The 19,278-nt window shown below is 58.4% G+C and overlaps 1 protein-coding gene across 1 annotated transcript; it reads left to right on the forward strand.

Moving 5' to 3' along the window:
* The first annotated feature begins 1,311 nt into the window (after positions 1-1,311).
* FGF3 (fibroblast growth factor 3) lies at positions 1,312-8,381 on the forward strand. The gene is made up of 3 exons (XM_055583290.1): positions 1,312-1,531; positions 3,794-3,897; positions 7,980-8,381. The coding sequence occupies exons 1-3, from the start codon at positions 1,312-1,314 to the stop codon at positions 8,364-8,366; spliced, it is 711 nt and encodes a 236-aa protein (XP_055439265.1). The 3' UTR covers positions 8,367-8,381.
* Positions 8,382-19,278: the final 10,897 nt, after the last annotated feature.

Here is a 19,278-nt window from a genome sequence, read left to right on the forward strand (position 1 = left end):
GCTCTTCCCAGCACTCCATCCTCGGCCCCTCTTCACTGGGATCCGGAGGGGAGGGGCCCCCTGAGGCACAGGGGCTTCTACATGGCTGTTCCCAACCCACCCGGCGGGGATGCCCACCCACCTTTGCCAGTTTCCGCTCATCTCCCTTCTCGGTGGCTAGCAGGCTCCCCATGCTTTGCTCAAGCCATCTGTCCCGAGCTCTCTGGGTCCCCATCTCTGGTCCTCAGTCTCTCTCCGTTCTGTCCTATCCTCTCCTGTTCTCTGAGCTGTCTGTGTCTGTCTCTCTTGCTCTCCAGGGCTGTCTGTCTCTGTGCCCCTTTCTCTAGCTATACTGTCGCCCTCCTACAGCCCCAGCCCCCTCTCTGGCGCGCTCCTGACACTGGACGTTCCAAACGCAAACCTCGTCCTTCCCGCCATGTGCCGGGTGCTTGGGATGCGCCAGGAGATAAAGCACCTTCAAGCCTTGGGCCGCCGAGGGCAGCGTCCTGGCTCCAGTGGGCAGCCCTGGGCGCAGTCAGAACCTCGGGGTCCCCCACGCGCGCCCGCGCCCGCGCGCAGGGCCCGCCCCTCTGCGGTGCTCCGCGGGCCCCCTTCATTATGCGCCGCCTTTAATGGGCGTTTGTCAGCGCGACTGCCCCGCGAGTTGTATTCGCGGACATCAGTCATCGGCGGCGTTCCCATTGTGCCAGGGGATTGACGAGGGGCGGGAGGGGGTGACAGGGCCTGGGGCGGCCGCCTCGAGGCCTCGGTCTATAATTTTCGGAGGCATAATTGGTCTGGGGGAGGGGGCGGGGGAGGGGGCGGGGGAGGGACCTTTCAGAACCGGGAGGGCGCACGGGCGCGGGGCGCGCGGCGGAGCAGAGCCACGGCTCGACGGCGGCACGCGGGGGGCGAGCGAGCGCGGGGGGCGCCCGGCCTGGACGCCGCGCCCTGCCCCGGCTCTCCACCCTGCCCGGCCTCCCGCCCCTCGCGCGCTTCCCGCGCCTCTGCCTGGGGACCGCATCAGCCTTTTGTTACTGAACCGTCTTTTCTCTCAGCTCTTTGCGCAGCAACGGAAATCTCACCCGTTTCGGGGTGAAAATTAAAAGATCTCTCTCTCTCTCTGTCTCCCTCTCCCTCCCTCGCACCCACCGCTCCCCTCCCCTCCCCTCCCCTCCCCTCCCCTCCCCTCCCCCGCTCCGCGGAGCCGGAGTCGGCACCGCCAGGCGCGGGAGCGGGCTCCGAGCACCTAGCCCCGGCTCGGCTCGCCGTCCCTTCCATGGGCGCCGCGCTCGCCTGCAGCCGCCGCCGCGGGGCGGGCGCGATGCCACGATGGACCTGATCTGGCTGCTGCTGCTCAGCCTGCTGGAGCCCGGCTGGCCGGCCGCGGGCCCCGTGGCGCGGCCGCGGCGGGATGCGGGCGGCCGCGGCGGCGTCTACGAGCACCTCGGCGGGGCGCCCCGGCGCCGCAAGCTCTACTGCGCCACGAAGTACCACCTCCAGCTGCACCCGAGCGGCCGCGTCAACGGCAGCCTGGAGAACAGTGCCTACAGTGAGTGTCCGGCGCCCCCGGAAGGAGCGGTGCCCACGCGGGGGCTGGCCAGGCAAGGGTTCCCGCCCGGGGACGCGGACCAACGCTGCGGCCTGAGGGAGACCGCCCGGGTCCCCTGGGCTCCCCCAACGTCTGGGAGCTGAAGAGAGGGGAGCTGGGGTGGGGCGGCGGGTCACGTCCGAAGAGGCCCCGGCTGGTGGCTGCCCCCGGCGCGTGGCTGCCCCCGGCGCCCCGCCGCCTCTGGTCCGAGGAGGTGTGAGGAAAGCCGTCCGGGGACTCCCCGCTCGGTTGGGTTCGGTGGTCCCGACAAATCTGAGCCCTTTGAGTTTTTCGGAGAAAAGGCCCTGGACAAGGCGTTTATCGTCCTCTTTATTATTTCGACCCCTTCTCCTCCTGCCGACCTCGGGGCTCCTCGTCATCCCCTCGGGGCTCCCCGTCATCCCCTCCGCCCTCCCGGCTCGCGGCCGCCCAGGTGGCCGCCCCGGCGCGCGGAAGAAGCTCACCGGACAGAGCGGGACTCCCGGGGATCCTGGGAGGCGACCGCAAGGATAGAGAATCGTGTCCCCAGACCGGAGTCCCCAGCCCTCCCGCCTCTGCCCTCGGCCGCCGAGCGACCGGCGGGATGAGCTCCTGGGTCGCCGGTGGGGGGCCCACAGGATGCGGCTTAGGAGCACGCAGGGGCGTCCACCTGGTGCTAGGGGCGCGGGCACACTGTCACCCCGCCCCGCAGCCGGAATCCGCGCCCGGACTGCGCTCGAGCCGGAGTCCCGCAAGGCCCCAAGGTTTGGCTCCTCCGGCCACGGGGACCCGAGCTCGTGCGGAGTCCTTTCTCGAGGAGGAGCGCAGGGCCGTGGGGATTCGACGCAGCTCCTCTCAGTGAGGAGCTGGAGACCCGAGCTCGGGGCCGGGCAGGAGTTCAGTGGGCGGGATGTGTGGCCAGAGAATCGGGGTCCCCCGCTGCGCCCCGTGATCTGCTCCTCCCCCTGCCCCGGGCTCAGGAAAAGGCGCGGTGTATTCCAGAGGCGGCCGGAAAACTCTGCTTCCTCCAGGAAAGCCGCGGCGAGGGCGTCTTCGGAAGACGCCTCCGGAGCCGCGCGGTGGAAGCCAAATGTTACCAGGGCGTCCACTGCGCGCGGGACGGGACTGCGAAAGCCCCTGAGCCCGCCTGGTAGCGATTCTTCGGTTCTGTCCAAATCCAGTCTCCCCTCCCACTCCCGGGAGTCGCAGAGCATCCAAATTCTTGAGGCATCCAAGGCGGGCAGCCCAGAGCCGCCCTGGTCCCACATCCAGACGCGGGTACTATGGTCTTTAGGCCGGCGCGATGGAGCGGGGCGGGAGAGGGGGGGGGATCCGCCCAGCCTGCGCCCCAGAGAGCCTAGAGGCCGGCATCCTGTGCCTCCCGGGCCCCCGCACGCTCCGGGCAAGCCTCTGGCGGCCGGCGCCCTGGCCCTGTGATCGCTGACATGTGCCGGAGGCAAGACGCTGGACCGGACAGGCGTCCCCTGGAGAGGGCACCGGCTGTTACCCCAGGGGCACCGTGGCCCCACGTGGGGCTTTGTTGCAGGCTCCCCAGGGGGAAAAAAAGTGCCCTCGGTCCTAACCGAAGGCATTAGGGGAGATTTAAACTGTCTTCCATTGGGTGGGGAGTGGGTGAACACAGGTGGCTTCCCTTTGTGAGCTCCCTGCCAACACCCTACAGGCTCAACACAATTATCTCCCACCCACGTCCACTGCCAGCAGGTTTGGGTGGCACCCTCAATATGCTGGTGGATCCCATTATCAATTCACCTTGCCAAGGGCCCAGCTCCCCCTCCCAGGCCCCCAGAGGCACTCCAGTGAGCCCAGACACTGCCACGTTCAAGAGGTTTGAATCCCGGTTCAGACACCTGTGTGCCATCTTGGGCAAGTCCCTCAGCCCCAGTCTCAGCTGGCGTGTCTGGCCAGCCCATCATGAAACTAGCTCTCTAAGTGCTGGAGAGGCTCCAGGGAGCTCACGTCCAGCGTGGGGAGGTACTGGTTTCCTTCCCTCCCAGGTTTGCGTTCCTCTCCTTGCAGACACCTTCCCTGGTGTTCCCCGTTCTGCACCTCCACCCAGGGGTTTCTCCCTCCCCCAAACTTCCAAAGTCACCCCCTTTCAGTGTGGGTTGCCCTCAGCACCCCCATCCCCCCACCAGAGCTGGCGCAGGGAAATGGGGTGTTCAGCCCTCCCTGCCAGGCTCTGTGGGAGGTGGAGGGAGTGACAGGCTGTCCGACTCCTCACAGGCATCCTGGAGATAACGGCGGTGGAGGTGGGCGTTGTGGCCATCAAGGGGCTCTTCTCCGGGCGGTACCTGGCCATGAACAAGAGGGGTCGGCTCTACGCTTCGGTGAGTCCAGGGGCTTGTGTTGGGGGCAGGGCACAAACGGAGCAGCCGGCTCCCTTGGACGTCACATCAGAGGACACACAGGGACACGGGCAGCGTAACGCTCTGTCCGGGGACATGCAGGGACCAGCACCCCAGGTCCCATGGCTCCCTACCCGGCACTGTTCTGCCCGATTCTGCTTAGAGGCGGCTGCCAGCTGACGGGGTAGAGATATCCTATGTTCTCCAGTGCTGTGGGATGAGAAAACGCTTCCCCAGGCATTCTGTGGTCACCTTCAAGGTAACTGGGAGGAGAGGAGAGGTTGTGCCCCAAGTTTCTACCAAGATAAATGGACCCTGGCGAGCCTGGGGATGAAGCAAGGGTGTCCAGAAGGCAAAAGGTCTTCTGTGGGCTCACCCAGACAGAGCATTCCTGAGAGCAGAGTGAGGAACAGGGCAGAAAGGCAAGAGCTGTGAGTCGGTAGGAGGGAACCAAGAGGGCGATGGGGCCCATGTCCCAGGCACATAGGTTTGGAGCCCAGTCTTTGTACCATCTGGGTCTCTATACAACAAGGGGTCCCGTGACTGTGGGCGTTGGTGGTGTCCATCCCCCAGGGGCGGGACATACATGGAGTGAAATACATGTCCTAGGAAGTTTCCTACCTCCAACTAGTCATTACATGCAATTCCGCTGATGCTCCTTGGGCAGTTAGAGGCTTTCCCCCCACCCACCCCCGTCACGTAGACGACGCAGGCGAGGACCATCTCCTCCGTTCGGTTGCATTTGCAGGGGAAACAGAGACATTTCCCCGCCTGTCTGAAGTCAGGCAAAGCACCGTCAAGAAATTCAGGGAAATCCTCCTTTAAGCAGCTTTTTCCATCACAGATTTTTCACGGTTTGGCTAAAGGAAATGCAGAAGTAGGAAGATACCCATTTGCTTTCTGTGACCTGGGGGAGTCTATGTCTGGGAAGAGGGACCCTCGGGTGCCCAGCCTCCTCTAGTCTGTAAACACCAAGTGTGGTTTATAAACACATGCCCTTAGCCCAGGGTCTGGTCTGACTTTTTCTTGAGGTGGACGGTGGCTTTCCAGACCCCTCCAGCCCTCCCCCTTGGTGCGGAGCGAGCAAAACTGACTTTCTGTTCCTGAAATGGGCTTGGACCACCCACAGTCACTCCCATCCCTGATGGCGAGGGGAGGCCTAACTGGCGTGCAGTGCTTATGCAGGTCTTACTGACCAGGGGTGGCCTTTGTTCACACAGGGAGGCAAGTAGAGCTGGAATCAGGAGAGGAAGCATCTGGCTGCTGCCATGTCTTCCATGGGAGACCCAGGCCAGGACCCTAGGGGGCAGAATTCTGCGTGCCCGGTGGGCCAGAGTCTCCCTATGGCTTCTGTCTCTGAGAGCTGGCAGCGCTCGCTTCGGGGACAGAAGAGGAGAGGTTCCTGGTCCCACGCGGGTAGCCCGGTGGTCTAGCTGGGTGGGGTGGGACTTGGCAGAGCGCCTGGCATGGGAGGCCTCACTACGTTGCAGATAAGCTGGAAGGTGAGGCAGCCCAGGGGCCACTCCTGCCACCCCTTGTCCCCGTCCTGGGTGCCCCAATTTGCCCGTGAGTGCTGCTCCGACTGCCCTGCCTCTTGACTCTCTGAGTCCCTGGTCTTTGCCATCACCTTGCTTCTCGCCCTCCAGGCTAGCTCATCCACTGTGGGTCAGCGGCCCTTGCTTCTGACAGCCCCCAATCCCAGTCCTGACCTCCCTTCAGAGTTATAGGTCCCCCCCAAATGTCCTGATGGCTCAGAGACCACCCTGGCAGAGGGCAGCACACCTCCAGCTGAATCCAGAAGCTCCCCTGACTCCCCTTCCGTGGTTGTTACCCCACCAGCCACTCACTTAAACCCAAGGTCAGCCGGGAGTCCTGGTGGACACCTGCTTCTTTCTCAGCCACACACTCAGTCTGCCTCCAAGTCCTCGAACACACTTCCTGAATCCCTGTCTTCAGTTTTGGCCTCCCTCCACCCCGCCCCGTGCCCTTATATCTCAGGCCCTCGTCCTCTCCCAGCTGGACCATCACAGCGGTCTCAGGACCCAGCTACCGGCCTCCAGGCCTCCTTCCTCCAGTCCACAGCCCCCTTCCCTCCCTCCTGTCTCCTTCCATCCATCTATCCATCTATCCATCTGTCCATCCATCCATTCACACATCCACCCATCAACACCCACCCATCCACCTTTCTTTCCTTCCATCTACCTGGCATTCATTCCTCAGTGTCCTGAGCACTTACCATATGTCACACTCTGTGCTAGGTACCTGATCAGTCATCTCCCTAAACTGCAAATCCACTCACCTGATGGCCTCCAGGAATGCCCCATCGCCCCCAGATTATCACCCAGATTCCTTAGCTCAGCTCACAGTGGAGCAACCCAGACCACCTTCTGCCTCCTCCTCCCACCGTCACTTCACAGCTCCCATCCCCACTCAGGCTCTGGACCCCTTGGCTTCTCCAGAACAAGCCCTGCTGTTCCCAGCCCCAACCCCATACTTTCCCTGTACTCTACTGCCCGGAGTGCCCATGCCCCCTCCTGCCCCCTCCTGCCCCCTCCTGCCCCACGGGAACATGCCCTCCCCTTCAATTGTCACCCCACTGGGAGGGTGCCTACCCTCCCTGTGCACCTCTGCCTGGTCCCTGCCTCTGCCCTGCCCTGGCTGATTTTTCTGGAGCAGCCCCAGGAGCTGGCAAAGCTGAGAAGGAGGAGCAGCCTCCCTGAGGACGAGGGTGATGGCAAGGAGTACAGTCTGAGCAGGTGGAGCCCAGGGTGGGGGTGGCTCTGGGGAGGGCCCCTGGGGAGCAGAGTCTGGGGTGGGACCGCGGGGGTGGGACAGGCACTGGGACCTGCCGTCCTGGTGCGTCTGTGATGCCTTTTTCTAGCTCGTCTTGGCCCTTTACCCGTAGCCTCCCCCCATCCAGGAGCCCCCTCAAGGTGCAAACAATGTTCCGCCCCCAAGAAGCCGTCCTGCAGGGCCTGAGCCCCTGTCACAGCTCTGTGTCCCTTCAATGGCCCCCGCCCCCAAGTGTCCCAGCAAAGAGCAAACCCACCAGGCTTCCTGCAGGATGGGCCTCAGCCCGGGAGGAGGTACCTTCTCCAGGACGGAGGGGCCTGGGAGGAGAGCTGGTTCAGCTGCCGAGGTTTTCACAGACACTCAATGTGGGCCGGGGTGGGGCGGCAGGTGTAAGATGCTGAAGCAGCGTGCGGCATGGGGGTGGGGCAGGTCTGTCCTGAGCCATCCCACCCACCCACCCCAGAGGGCCCCACAACACGCAGGGGGTGGGCACAGGCCACAGGGGCATCAGATCCCTCTGTGATTTGGGGTCTGGCACCCCTCTGGACCTCAGTTTCCCCGTCTGTAAAATCTCAGGCAGTGGCATCCGTATGCAGACCCAAAGAGCCCCGAGCATCCACTGAGGGGTGGCAGAGCACAGAGGAGGGGCTGCGGTTATAGGGGGAGGCCCTCCCCCAGATGCTCTCCAGCCTTGCCTCTGGGCTCCTGAGTCACCAGAGAGAGATGGCTGGCGCTTCCCATCTTGCTTCCTGAGGTCCTTGGGGATCATAAGCTGTCCAGTCTGTAGGTCTGGCCCCGAACAGCCTGTGACCCCGGAGAATGGGGCTGCGGTCCACTGGGCCACCTGCACCCTTCCCCCCTCTGCTGATGGAGAGGGGCCCTGAGGGTCTCCCGCCTCATGGTCAGTTCCCAGAGAAGAGGCCAGTCCTCCTGGCCAGCTGTCCCCGTGCCCCTTGGCACAGTGCAGGGAGGGAAACAGTGCTGGAGGGGGGCTTGGCGTGTCTGTCCACCTACAGCTGGGACTAGAGCCTAGCCTGGCATAAGACATACCTGCCCCTTGCCCAGCCCCCTAACTGAAGACACCTCACAGCAGCCCGCGGGGGGCGCTGGCAAAAGCTCCTTCCATTCTGCGTTTGTCTGTCCAGACCTGCGAGACGGGGTGGTCCCCACGCCACCCCCCCAGGCCGCCCAGACCCCGGCCCAGGGCTCCCCTCCCCGCCTGCGTCCTTGGGGGCTCTGTGCGCTGACCCTGGCCCCCGCCCGCCCCGCAGGAGAGCTACAACGCCGAGTGCGAGTTCGTGGAGCGCATCCACGAGCTGGGCTACAACACCTACGCCTCCCGCCTGTACCGCACGGCGCCCAGCGGGCGCGGGGCCCGGCGCCAGCCCAGCGCCGAGAGACTGTGGTACGTGTCCGTGAACGGCAAGGGCCGGCCCCGCCGGGGCTTCAAGACACGCCGCACGCAGAAGTCCTCTCTCTTCCTGCCCCGCGTGCTGGACCGCAAGGACCACGAGATGGTGCGGCTGCTCCTGGGCACGGCCGGGCTGCGCGGCGGCCAGGCCAGGCCTCCTCCCCCGAGCAGGGTCGCTTCCACGCGGCAGCGGCGGCGGCGGCAGCAGAGAAGGCCTCGGGACCGGGACCGGGGAGGCCGAGCTTAGCCCCCGCCCCGGGGAGGGAGCGGAGGCCGTGAGCGTCCCCGCCCCGCGGCCGGCTCCGAGCTCAGGCTGCCAGGACCGGGGTACAGACCAGACGATGGAGGCCTGGAGTCCCCGCCGTCCAAGCCGACCCGGGCGTGCAGGGCTCCACCCCTGACTTCCGTGCTCTCGTCCTTCCCACCTGGCAGCCGGCTGCTCCGCCCAGGCCAACGGAATACACCCCCCCAACCCTTCCTGCTTCTCTCAAACAACCAGCACGTCAACGCTGCAAGGAGCCCCCGTCCTGGCTTGGAGTGGGCTGCTGTAAACGGGACACTTGTGCGTTTTCTACGGCTGGGAGCACCCTTGCCCACACGGGGAGGATCAGCTGGAGCAAGGGGTCCTGGCTGTTGGAGGTGCTGTGGGACAATGGGGTGGGGGCGGGGGGAGTGATCAAAAGTATTTTGCTCTACGTTGTTATTTAATAGATGAGGATGCAGCCTGCAGACACACTTGAAGGTTTTACTTGAAAGAATCTGCTTGTGATGATGATGGAATCTGTGCCAAACTGATGTCTTAAGATATATAATCGTATCTGAGAAACTGGGCTAAAGACACATTTCAATTCCCTGTTTTGAAAGTTACTATTTTTTTTAACCACTAGATGTTTTGTTTGGATGGAAAGAAGAGACTAATGCCTCTGTGTATGTGTGTGTGTGAATTTCCCCGAGTGTCTGCATGTGTGTGGGGGGTATGTGGGCTTCCCAGGTGGCCCAGCGGTAAAGAATCTGCCTGCAATGCAGTAGACGCAGGTTCGATCCCTGGGCCAGGAAGACCCTCTGGAAGAGGGCATGGCGACCCACTGCAGTGTTCTTGCCTGGGGAAATCCCTGGAGAGAGGAACCTGGCGGGCTAGAGTCTATCGGGTCGCACAGAGTCGGACGCGACTGAAAGGGCTTAGCACGCAGCACATGTGGGCGTGTGCCTGTGTGTGTGTGTGCGTGTGCGTGCGTGCGTGAGTGAATCTATGTATGCGTGTGGTTGTGTGTTCCTGGTTGTGCATAGGTGTGCACACGTGTGGAGAGAGAGAAAGGAAGAGATTTACGTTGTGCAGATATTCCCCAGACTCCTTCCACCTTGCAGCTGTGTGCTTCTCCGTGGACTAGTCTGAGCACCTGGGCTGCAGGCCACCTAGAGCCATTCCAGAACTCCTTCATTCCCCCAACCTGCCACCAAGGCCTTGGCCGTGCCTACGTTTGCCTGAGAAATTGAGGCTCAGAGAGGTAACGTGGTTTGTTGCAGTCTTCCCTGATGGCTCAGACAGTAAAGAATCTTCCTGCGATGCAGGAGATCCGGGTTCAATCCCTGGGTCGGGAAGATCCCCTGGAGAAGGGAATGGCTACCCACTCCAGTATTCTTGCCTGGAGAACCCCATGGACAGAGGAGCCTGGAGGGCTACTGTTTGTAGGGTCACCAAGAGTTGGACTGAAATGACTCAGCACACTTGCACACATGCTTGGGTCAGTCTGGACCCCTCTGCAGGCCAAGCTGCTTCATTTTGGGTGTGGGACAGGAGGGCATGGTGGGATGACTCACTTCTCCTAAAGTTCACATGTTGAAGTCCTGCCCCGTGCCCACCTGGGGCCTCAGAACTTGGCCACATCTCATTGCAGATGTGATCAAGTTAGGGTGAGGCCGTCTGCAGCTGGACACTCTGCCCTAGGGTGACCGGGTCCTTGTAAGAAGGGGGATGACGAGGGCAGACCTGGGCACAAGGTCGGTGCCGGGTGAGGATGAGGGCAGAGACTGGGGTGACGCTTCTGTACAGCAGACATCACTGCATGGCACCAGGAGTTAGGGGAGAGACTGGACCACACCACCACACGGCCCGCCTGCCCACACCTTGGGCGTCCGGCCCCCAGAACTGGGAGACCACACGTCTCTGTCATTATAGCCGTTAGGTATGTGGAACTTTGTCATAGCTGCCCGAGCAAGCTTGTACAGGGAGCAAGGGGCCCGGCTGTGCTGCCGCTCAGGTGGTCCCCAAAGGGAGAGGGACCCTGTTTCTGTTGAATGAGGGGAAGTGCAGGAAGTCCACAGGTTGAAAGCGTAGGCTCCAGGGAGGGTTCTGAGGATGTCAATCTGCAGGGTCCACCAGGCTGCCAACACCAGGCTCATCTAACGTGGGCCATGGGGGCACCTTGGGGAGCCGAAGAAGGGGCTGCAGGGGATTTCCAAAGTGGGGCCTGCATGAGCGTTTCCACCCCTTTCTGCTTTTGAACCGCAGACACTGCCTCCAAACCAGCTTTTTGGTTTTTAAGCAATGCAAATGGACCCCAAAGGGAACAAGCATTTCATGTCCATTTAAAAACACTTCAGTAAATGCAGCCTGGCGTGCTGCAGTCCATGGGGTCGCAAAGGGTCAGATGCGACTGGGCAACTGAACTAAGTAAGTAAGTAAATGAAATTAAAAGATGCTTGCTCCTTGGAAGAAAAGCCATGACAAACCTAGACAGCATATTAAAAAGCAGAGACATTACTTTGTCAACAAAGGTCCATCTAGTCAAAGATATGGTTTTTCCAATAGTCATGTATGAATGTGAGAGTTAGACCATAAAGAAAGCTGAGCACCAAAGAACTGATGCTTTTGATCTGTGGTGCTGGAGAAGATTTTTAGGAGTCCCTTGGACTGCAAGGAGATCAAACCAGTCAGTCCTAAAGGAAATCAACCTTGAATGTTCATTGGAAGGACTGATGCTAAAGCTGAAGCTCCAATACTTTGGCCACCTGATGCAAAGAATCAACTCATCAGAAAAGACCCTGATGCTGGGAAAGGTTAAGGTAGCAGAAGGGGGCAACAGAGGATGAGATGATTGGATGGCATCATTGATTCAATGAACATGAGTTTGAGCAAATTCCGGGAGATGGTGAAGGACAGGGAAGCCTGTCCAAGTGAGACTTGCTCCTCCTTGGAGCAGAAACAAGGGAAGCCCGAGACTACTGCTGCAACCCACGGGGTTGCAAAGAGGCAGACACGACTGAGCAACTGAACGACAGCAACAAAGTCATGTAGTGGGATCTAGCCCTCGGCCCCACGCCACTAAGAACCGCTGTGTCCCCGGGACTCTGGCAAGACGGCCTTGGGCTCGGGAGCGCTCTGCGGGGAGGGGCTCACCTGTGTGGCTACTGCCGCAGCCCCGCCTACCTCTCAGGCGAATGCCAAGGTGTGCCTTGCACATGGCACCCCGCACCTGGAGGGAGGCTGAGTGCCAGCCAGGTGACGTCCCTGCAGGGCGAGGGGCTTTCAGGTGCCAGGGCTCCAGGGTCCAAGTCGGGTGCATGGGGAAGGTGGTTCTGCCGCTGCTCCCCTCGGCCTCCCCTGACCTGGCCCCTGGGAGGCCGGGGGATCCTCCTGGGGCAGGCATTTCTTCCTTCTGCCCAGGGATCGCGGCCCACCCACCTCAGAGCCACTGGCCACCCTGGCTTCTCTCTGTCCGATCGGCCTGTTTGCAGGACGCGGAAGCTGGCACGGGTCAGCCCTGAGCGACGCTCTGGGCTGGCACTCCTGAGGACATGCCTGGGGACATCCCCGTCCACACCCCGCCAAGGGCCTTATTCCTCCTTCCACCTCCTCACCCTCAGGAGGCCCCCAGCCCTCTGAACCCCGCTTCAGGTCCTGTGTCGATGCTGTCTTCCCTCCTTCGTGAGATGTCAAGTCCCCAGAGAGCCCTCCTGGGCGAGGGGCTGTAGGCTGCACGCAGGAGGCCATGGGAGTGGGCAGGAGCCCCCGAGAAGGAAACCAGGATGAGAGTGGAGCCCAGTGAAGCTAGCACTGGGGACCGTCCTGCTTCAACCTGCAGCGGCAGAGGCTGGAGACTAGGTCCCTGAGCTCCGAGAGTTCATGCCACCTGAGCTGGGACGGGGAGTCCCGGAGGCTCTAGGAACAGCCTCCCCTACCTGCCCAGCCAAGGAGGGCAGGGCAGGAGTTGGGGGGTGGAGGAAGAGATTGGAGGGCATGGGGCAGGTCTGTGCTATCAGGGGGATCTGGGGCTTTGGGCCAGTCACCTGCAGGAGCAGGAACCTGAATCATGGCAGACGCTGTGAAGACAGGATGACGGTTCCTTGAAAAGGGAGGCACAGAGGGGACATCCCCGCTGGTCCAGTGGCTAAGACTCTGAGCTCCCAATGCAAGGGGGCCTGGGTTCAATCCCTGATCAGGGAACTAGATTCCACATGCAGCAACCAAGACCCAGAGTAGCCAAAATAAATGAATACAAATTAAAAATTTTTTTAAAGTGAGGCATAGAACTGACACTTGGTCCAGTAGCCCCAGCCCCAGGTACAGCCCCAAACGGAGTGAAGGCAGGGCTCTGATGGGTATTCACCACACCCCACTGCACGGCGAGGTTAAGCACAGCCATCAAAAGGTAGAAAGAGCCCACGTGTCCATCGATGGATGAATGGATAAGTGAAATGTTGTCCAACTGTATGATGGAATATTATTCAGCCTTGAAGAGGGTGGACATTGACTCGGGCTATGGTGTGGATGAGCCTGGAGGACATGACGCTCAGTGAATGAAGCCGGACACAGAGGGATGAATCCTGCCTGAGGCCACCTACATCGTGCGCGTGCAGTTAAATCCGTAGAGACAGGAGGTAGGGTGGCGGGGGCCGGGGCGAGGGGAGGGCCAGGGGCAGTCAGCGGCTCGTGAGGACGGAGTCTCGATTTCAGATGAGGAAAAAGTACCGAAAACAGACAGTGATTGGGAGACACTCACTTGTGAATGCGCCGCTGCAAAATTATGCGCCTGAAAGCGGATCCACGGGCTCCCAGCCTTAGTGGCACCTTCTGAGAAACCTCCCCGCTGTGAGAGTGAGGTGGAGAGAAGAGAAACACAGGCTGAAGCACAAAATAAGAAAGGTGAGGGCGGACCCCCCTCTCATTCCGGCGGCTAAGACTTCGCCGCCCAACGCAGGAATTCCGTCCCTGGTTGGAGAGCTAAAATCCCACCTGCCTTGCGGCCAAAAAATCGAAACATTAACTAGGAGCAGTATTGTAACAAATTCAATAAAGACTTTAAAAATGGTCCCCACATTAAAAAAAAAAAAAACTTAAAAAAAAAAAATGAGGCAGAGGTCCAAGCCAGCTTGTTCACCCATGGAGCAGAAACAAGGGAAGTCAGAGATTGGAGACCCTGGAACAAATTGTTGGACAGCATGCCTCCTGTCTAAACTTATCTCGGGGGATCTAGAACATTTATGGCCATTCTTATCGCTTCAACCACCTTTGAGAGACCAACCTTGCTCGTATCAACACGGCCCCTTTTGGTCCTTTGCCCTGGACCTGTGACATTCTGGACTCGTTCTGTTCACAGTTGTGGCTGAATGTAACACGTGTGCAATAAATCATTTCTCTTGCTGTCTTAGCTGAAAAAAGTGGATGAAATGATAAAAGAACATTAAAAGTAGCTGTAGAGCACCCTGACTGCGGGACCTGTGGTACTGGTCTTACTGTCCTCCCACCAAAAGTAGGTAGTTGAGAAGAGCATCAGAGATGTTCAATAAACCGTGCTGAGAAGATTGGGGGAATAAAGAATCTTTAGGATCTGGCCGGCTGGTCATGCCTGCCTGCCCAGAGCTCATATAAGGAAGAGTCAGCTGGCCAGCCTTGGGGCTGTGAGCCACTTTGCTTAGCCCAGTCCACTCCCTGCCTTCATGAAGCCAGCAGACTGAGGACTCATTGCTGGCCCCTGAGCCCTGGCCCTGTGGTCCCACTCTGCCTCTGATGGGCAAGGCAGGACAGGCTCTGGGTGACCAAGTTTCACCTGCTGGCAATGGGTTTTCGAACCCCACAGCAGGTTCAAAGGGGGTTGAAGGACTCTCAAAGGTGAAGAAGTGGGTTTATAATTAGCGCCCAGCCATTGGAGGGCGACCCTGCCTGGGCCGCCTTCCACGGCAGTCAGATACAGCCCTGAAGCTGACCCACAATCCCCTTGGTTGCAGTAGCTGGAATGTCCAGGCAACCACACTTGTGCCTGAGCGGTCTTGGTGGGTGGTGCATCCATCCCTCGGAATGGGGTTTGGGAGATGGGCTTCTGGGTTGGGAGAGAGATGGGACAGGTGCTGGATTCACACCCACCGGTTCAAATATGACCTCGGCCACATCTGTGGTCTCACGACAGGCAGTGAGAGCCCAGGATCAGCTCTGCCTCCCCTTCCCAGCCTTGATCTTCCCATCTGTCAAATGGGCTCCCACAACAACCCTCCAGATCCACTGAGGAGACACAGACAGTGACTGGTCTATGAAAAAAGCTGCACAGCCATGAGCGGGTAAGATCTGGGAGACCCACCAAGAATGGAGTGAGCCTCCCCAGGGGCTTGCTATGCGGTGCTCTCCTCTAATGGGCTCAATGGTGAGGAGTGAAAGGAGAGTTTCATGGGGCTACACAGAGTACTGATAGCGATGCGGGTATTCCTGGGAAACTCTATGCATTGGGCAGGCTATTCATCCATTCACCTACTGATCCATCTCTCCATCTACCCAAAAACCCACCCATCCATCCATTTATCTGCCTATCACCGACTCATCTTTCCATCCATCAATCTGTCCTTCCATCCATCTATCCATCCATCCAGTTATCTACTTATTCATCCATTCGTCTCTCTATCCATCCAAACATACATACATCCATTTATCTACCTATCATCCATTCATCTTTCCATCCATCCACCCATCCATCCATCCATCCGTCCATGCATCCATTTATCTACCTATTCATCCATCATCCATCCATCCATCCATCTACTTATTCATCCACTCATCTCTCCATCCACCCAAATATCCATCCATCCGTCTATCCACTCAATTACCATCCATCCACTGAGTTTACACCAGCCAAATGTCAGGCTCTTTACACAGATAAAACAGCTTATGCTTGTCCATCAGTAGCTTCCAGCCTCATGGGAGACAGAGGCACCACTCTAAAGGAGTGGTTAGGAGCAGTGGCCTGGAGAAATTCAGGGAACATGGAGCAGCTCCAGTTAGGACCATGGGGCACCATCAGTCTGGACCCCTTTGTTGAGAGCCAGTGCCCTGTGGCTAATCAGCAAGCATCTAGATGATTCTGTGAGAATCAGAACTTGCCAGCTTCCTTATCTCCCTTTGGAGCCACCCTGGGACATGGCGAGGTGAAGACTGAAGGGCTGGGAGCATGGAGGAGAGATATGGCATCCAGGAAGGACTGGCTTCATGGTAAGGGCTGTTTAGGACCACAGGCCCTGGGGTTGGGCCAACCTGAGTCTCCATGAAGGCCCCCCCCACCCAGGTACCTTGACTGATGCTCCACCGAAGGGCTCTGGGGCTGGGTATGGCTCTCTGTCCTCTCTAAGCACAGCTTCCTCCTCTGTGGAATGGGGCCAACAATGATACCACATCACAGGGCTGTCCTGAAGATTCAGTGCAGCTTAGGAATGGAGGCTGGTGCCTGGCCGCAGGTGGCAGGGGTTCTGATGTCACCTGTGATGTCACCACCCGACTGTGGCCCGAGGCGGAGATCGTCGTGGTGAGAATGATTAAAATCTCCCCCTCGCTGAGCACTGAGCCAAGGTCAGGCCATTCCAGGCAGCTCACGTGTTCTCCAGACTCACACTGTCTGATATTGCAGGTCGTCTGCAAACAGCCCTGGGAGGCAGGGGTTCGGTCTCCACCGCTCAGTGAGGAAACGACTCTCAGTGGATATGGAACACAGGCAAGATGGCAGAGCTGGCCAGACTGGACTTGGGGCTCCTGCCCAGGTAGTGGGCTCTAGAGCCTGTCGCCTCCTCCGCAGAGAACCCCTTGCCAGGCCAGCCTGCCTCAACCAAGTAAGGTGGACCTCCCAGTCCTCCCAGGAGGGTGGGGCCACCCCTGGAGCCCCTGGAGGATACTGGCAGAATACGTGAAGGGGAGGAGGCTGGCAGGAGAAACCTGCCCCACCTGTTTGATTCTTAGGACTGGGTTCCTTTTCCTTTACAAGACATTAAAGAATGACCTTCCTGCCTCCACAAACTCTTCCCATGCAAACACAAATTCTTGTCTCAGGAGAGCAGACTGAAAGTCCAAGCATGCAACAGGCATTAATGGGTTTTGGAAAAGGGTCATCTCTTCACTAGGATGCTCTTCTAGCTCCTCCCTGTCTCCCACCTCCTCTGCTCTCTCTCCCATCCCTAACTCCAGCCCCACTGCTGCATCCATAACAGGCTCTTTCCTGCCACAGGACCCTTGCACATGCTGCCACCTGGAAATATTCTTCTCCTGACCCTTTGCCTCACTGGCTGCTTCTTGATGTTCATTTCTCAGGGTGTTGCCTCCTCAGAGAGACTTTCTGTGGCCATTCTATCCAAAATTGGGGATATTTTCCCCCATAGCACCTTGTTATTTTCATTCACATAATCAGACTTAATCTGTAAGTAATTGAGAGACTTTCCTGGTGGTCCAGTGGTTAAAAATCTGTCTTGCAATGCAGGAGACTCAGTTTCAATCCCTGGTCGGGGAACCAAGATCCCACATGCTGCAGAGCAACTAACCCTGTGTGCTGCAACTACTGAGCTCAACTAGAGAGTCTGTGTTCCTCGATAAAAGACCCGCGTGCTGCAACTAAGACCCGACACAGTCAAATAAGTAAATAAATATTTTTTTAAAAAATGTGCTTCCAGCTGCAAAGCCCATGCTTTAAAAGAAAAATCTTTAAGTAACTGTATACTCACTGCTGGTCCCCCACCCATCACCCACCCAAGGGGTACGGCATGTGACCTATTTATCCGCCAGCAAAGTGACAGTCACTCACTGAACTTCTGGTCCACTCCCCTCAGACAAAGAAACCCAGGAGCTTGTGATAGGAAGCCCTGGGGTCTGCATGTTGGAACCCCGACAGTGTCAGCTACATCCTCTCATCGCTTTTGCAGATGAGAAAGTTGCTCAGAGAGGTTAAGCATTTTCCTTGAGGTCTCTTGGGCCCCGGGGCTTGTACTACTAACCCTCAGGATCCCCAAGGACAGGCAGGACACCAAAGAGTGGGCACAGTGGTACATCTACTATGGAGAACCATCTGGGCATTCTCTACAATGTTAGAGTCACCTGTGACCCAGCAACTCGGCTCCTAGGTAGGTGCCCAAAGAAATTGAAAGCATAGGTTCACACAAAATCCTGCACACACAATAGTCAAAGAATGGAATTAACCCAGATGTCTATTAGCTGATGCGGAGAAAGAAAATGTTCTATAGCCATATGATGAAATAGTATTTGGCCATGAAACGGAATGATGTTTGGATAAATGCTATTAATACAACGTGAATGAATCCTGAAGACATTACTCTAAGAGAAGGAAGCCCGACACAAAAGCCCAAACACTTAGGACCCCGTTTATATGAAATGCTCAGAATCTGCAAGTCGGTGGAGACGCAAAGCAGGCGGACAGTTGCCAGGGGCTGGAGGGAGACTGGCAATGGGTGTGGGTCTTCTTTGTGGTGACGAGAACAGGATACAGACCCATCGAATCATACACCTTAAAGTGGGTGAATCAGTAAATCGATACGTTTGATCACCACAGCCAGGGCTGCACGTCTTTCTGTGAGGGTGGGACTGATGGGGCCTCCCATGCTCTGGGCGCAATAGGAGGACAGGGTGGGGGCTGGGTCATCCCGAGCCGTGGCCAAAGGCACTCCTGACTGTAGTACCACTGCCCACCAGCAGGTGGCAGTGACCTCAGCGACAAGCCCAAGGTGGGTCCAGCTGACTGAGGACCCCAGGGGCTTCTGGTGCCTCCGTCCCTGCTGGGTCGCACCCTGGGTCAGGCGGTCAGGGAGGAGTCGGCCATCAGTTCAGGACTGACTCCACCTGAGAGGACGGGACCACGCCCTCTGCCCCGACGTGCCTGCCCAGGACGACACTTAGAGGGCAGAGGGTCCTTCTCCAGGCACAAGGACCAGGCAAGGCAGGGAGCTGGCGGTGGACCTGGTCCTGCATCCAGGACCTACTGTTGCTGGCTGGATGGGAGAGAGTGAGCTCCTCGCCCTGCTGAGAAGGTGTTTATCTGTGTAAGATGATAGTGATGATGGTGGTGGCGATAACAGTGGGGGAAGAGGAAGAAGAGACGCACGTGTTGGGCACCTGCTCACATCTCTTTGATCTGCATCTCAGCTCTGGGCTGGGTTCTAATTCTCTCCACATGATGGGTGAAGAGTCAAGGCTCAGAGAAGGGAGGCTACCTGCCCAAGGTCACACAGCTTCACAGCTTCCAAAGGTTGGAGCTCCCATTCAAATCCAACCATCTGGCTTCAGAACCAATCTTAGGCTCAGTCAATTCAGTTCAGTCACTCAGTCGTGTCTGACTCTTTGCGACCCCATGAACTGCAGCATGCCAGGCTTCCCTGTCCATCACCAACTCCCAGAGCTTGCTCAAACTCATGTCCATCGAGTTGGTGATGCCATCCAACCATCTCAGCCTCTGTTGTCCTCTTCTCCTTAGGCTCAAGTCATCTTAAAAAAAGGGCTCAATTTCACACTTTTGTCTTCGGGGCCTTGATTTAAACCAGTGGTTTTCAAAATGTGACCTGTTTCCCAGGAAAAGGGCCCAGCAGTCTAGGTGTTAACCAGACCTCCAGGCAATGCTCTAGCATTTGGGAATCCCTGAGTTAAAGGGACATCTCCATGGGCTGCTCATGTGTATTAACTTAGAACATAAAATGTTTTGCTATGAGTTATGTGCTTTCTACTCATCAGTTCATTTTAGTTGCTCAGCCGTGTCTGACTCTTTGCGACCCCATGGACTGCAGCACACCAGACTTTCCTGTCCATCCCCAACTCCCGGAGTTTACTCAAACTCATGTCCTCCATTGAGTCCATGATGCCATCCAACCATCTCGTCCTCTGTCATCCCCTTTTCCTCCCGCCTTCCATC

Source organism: Bubalus kerabau, chromosome 5, assembly GCF_029407905.1.
Source record: "Bubalus kerabau isolate K-KA32 ecotype Philippines breed swamp buffalo chromosome 5, PCC_UOA_SB_1v2, whole genome shotgun sequence".
NCBI lineage: Eukaryota > Metazoa > Chordata > Mammalia > Artiodactyla > Bovidae > Bubalus > Bubalus kerabau.

What these genes read in the sequence shown, in the direction of transcription:
- FGF3 (XM_055583290.1), top strand. Translation starts at nt 1,312, where the DNA reads ATGGACCTGATCTGGCTGCTGCTGCTCAGCCTGCTGGAGCCCGGCTGG. An exon ending in CCTGGAGAACAGTGCCTACA is followed by an intron (nt 1,532 to 3,793) that starts GTGAGTGTCCGG and finishes GACTCCTCACAG; the next exon opens with GCATCCTGGAGATAACGGCG. An exon ending in GGGGTCGGCTCTACGCTTCG is followed by an intron (nt 3,898 to 7,979) that starts GTGAGTCCAGGG and finishes CCCGCCCCGCAG; the next exon opens with GAGAGCTACAACGCCGAGTG.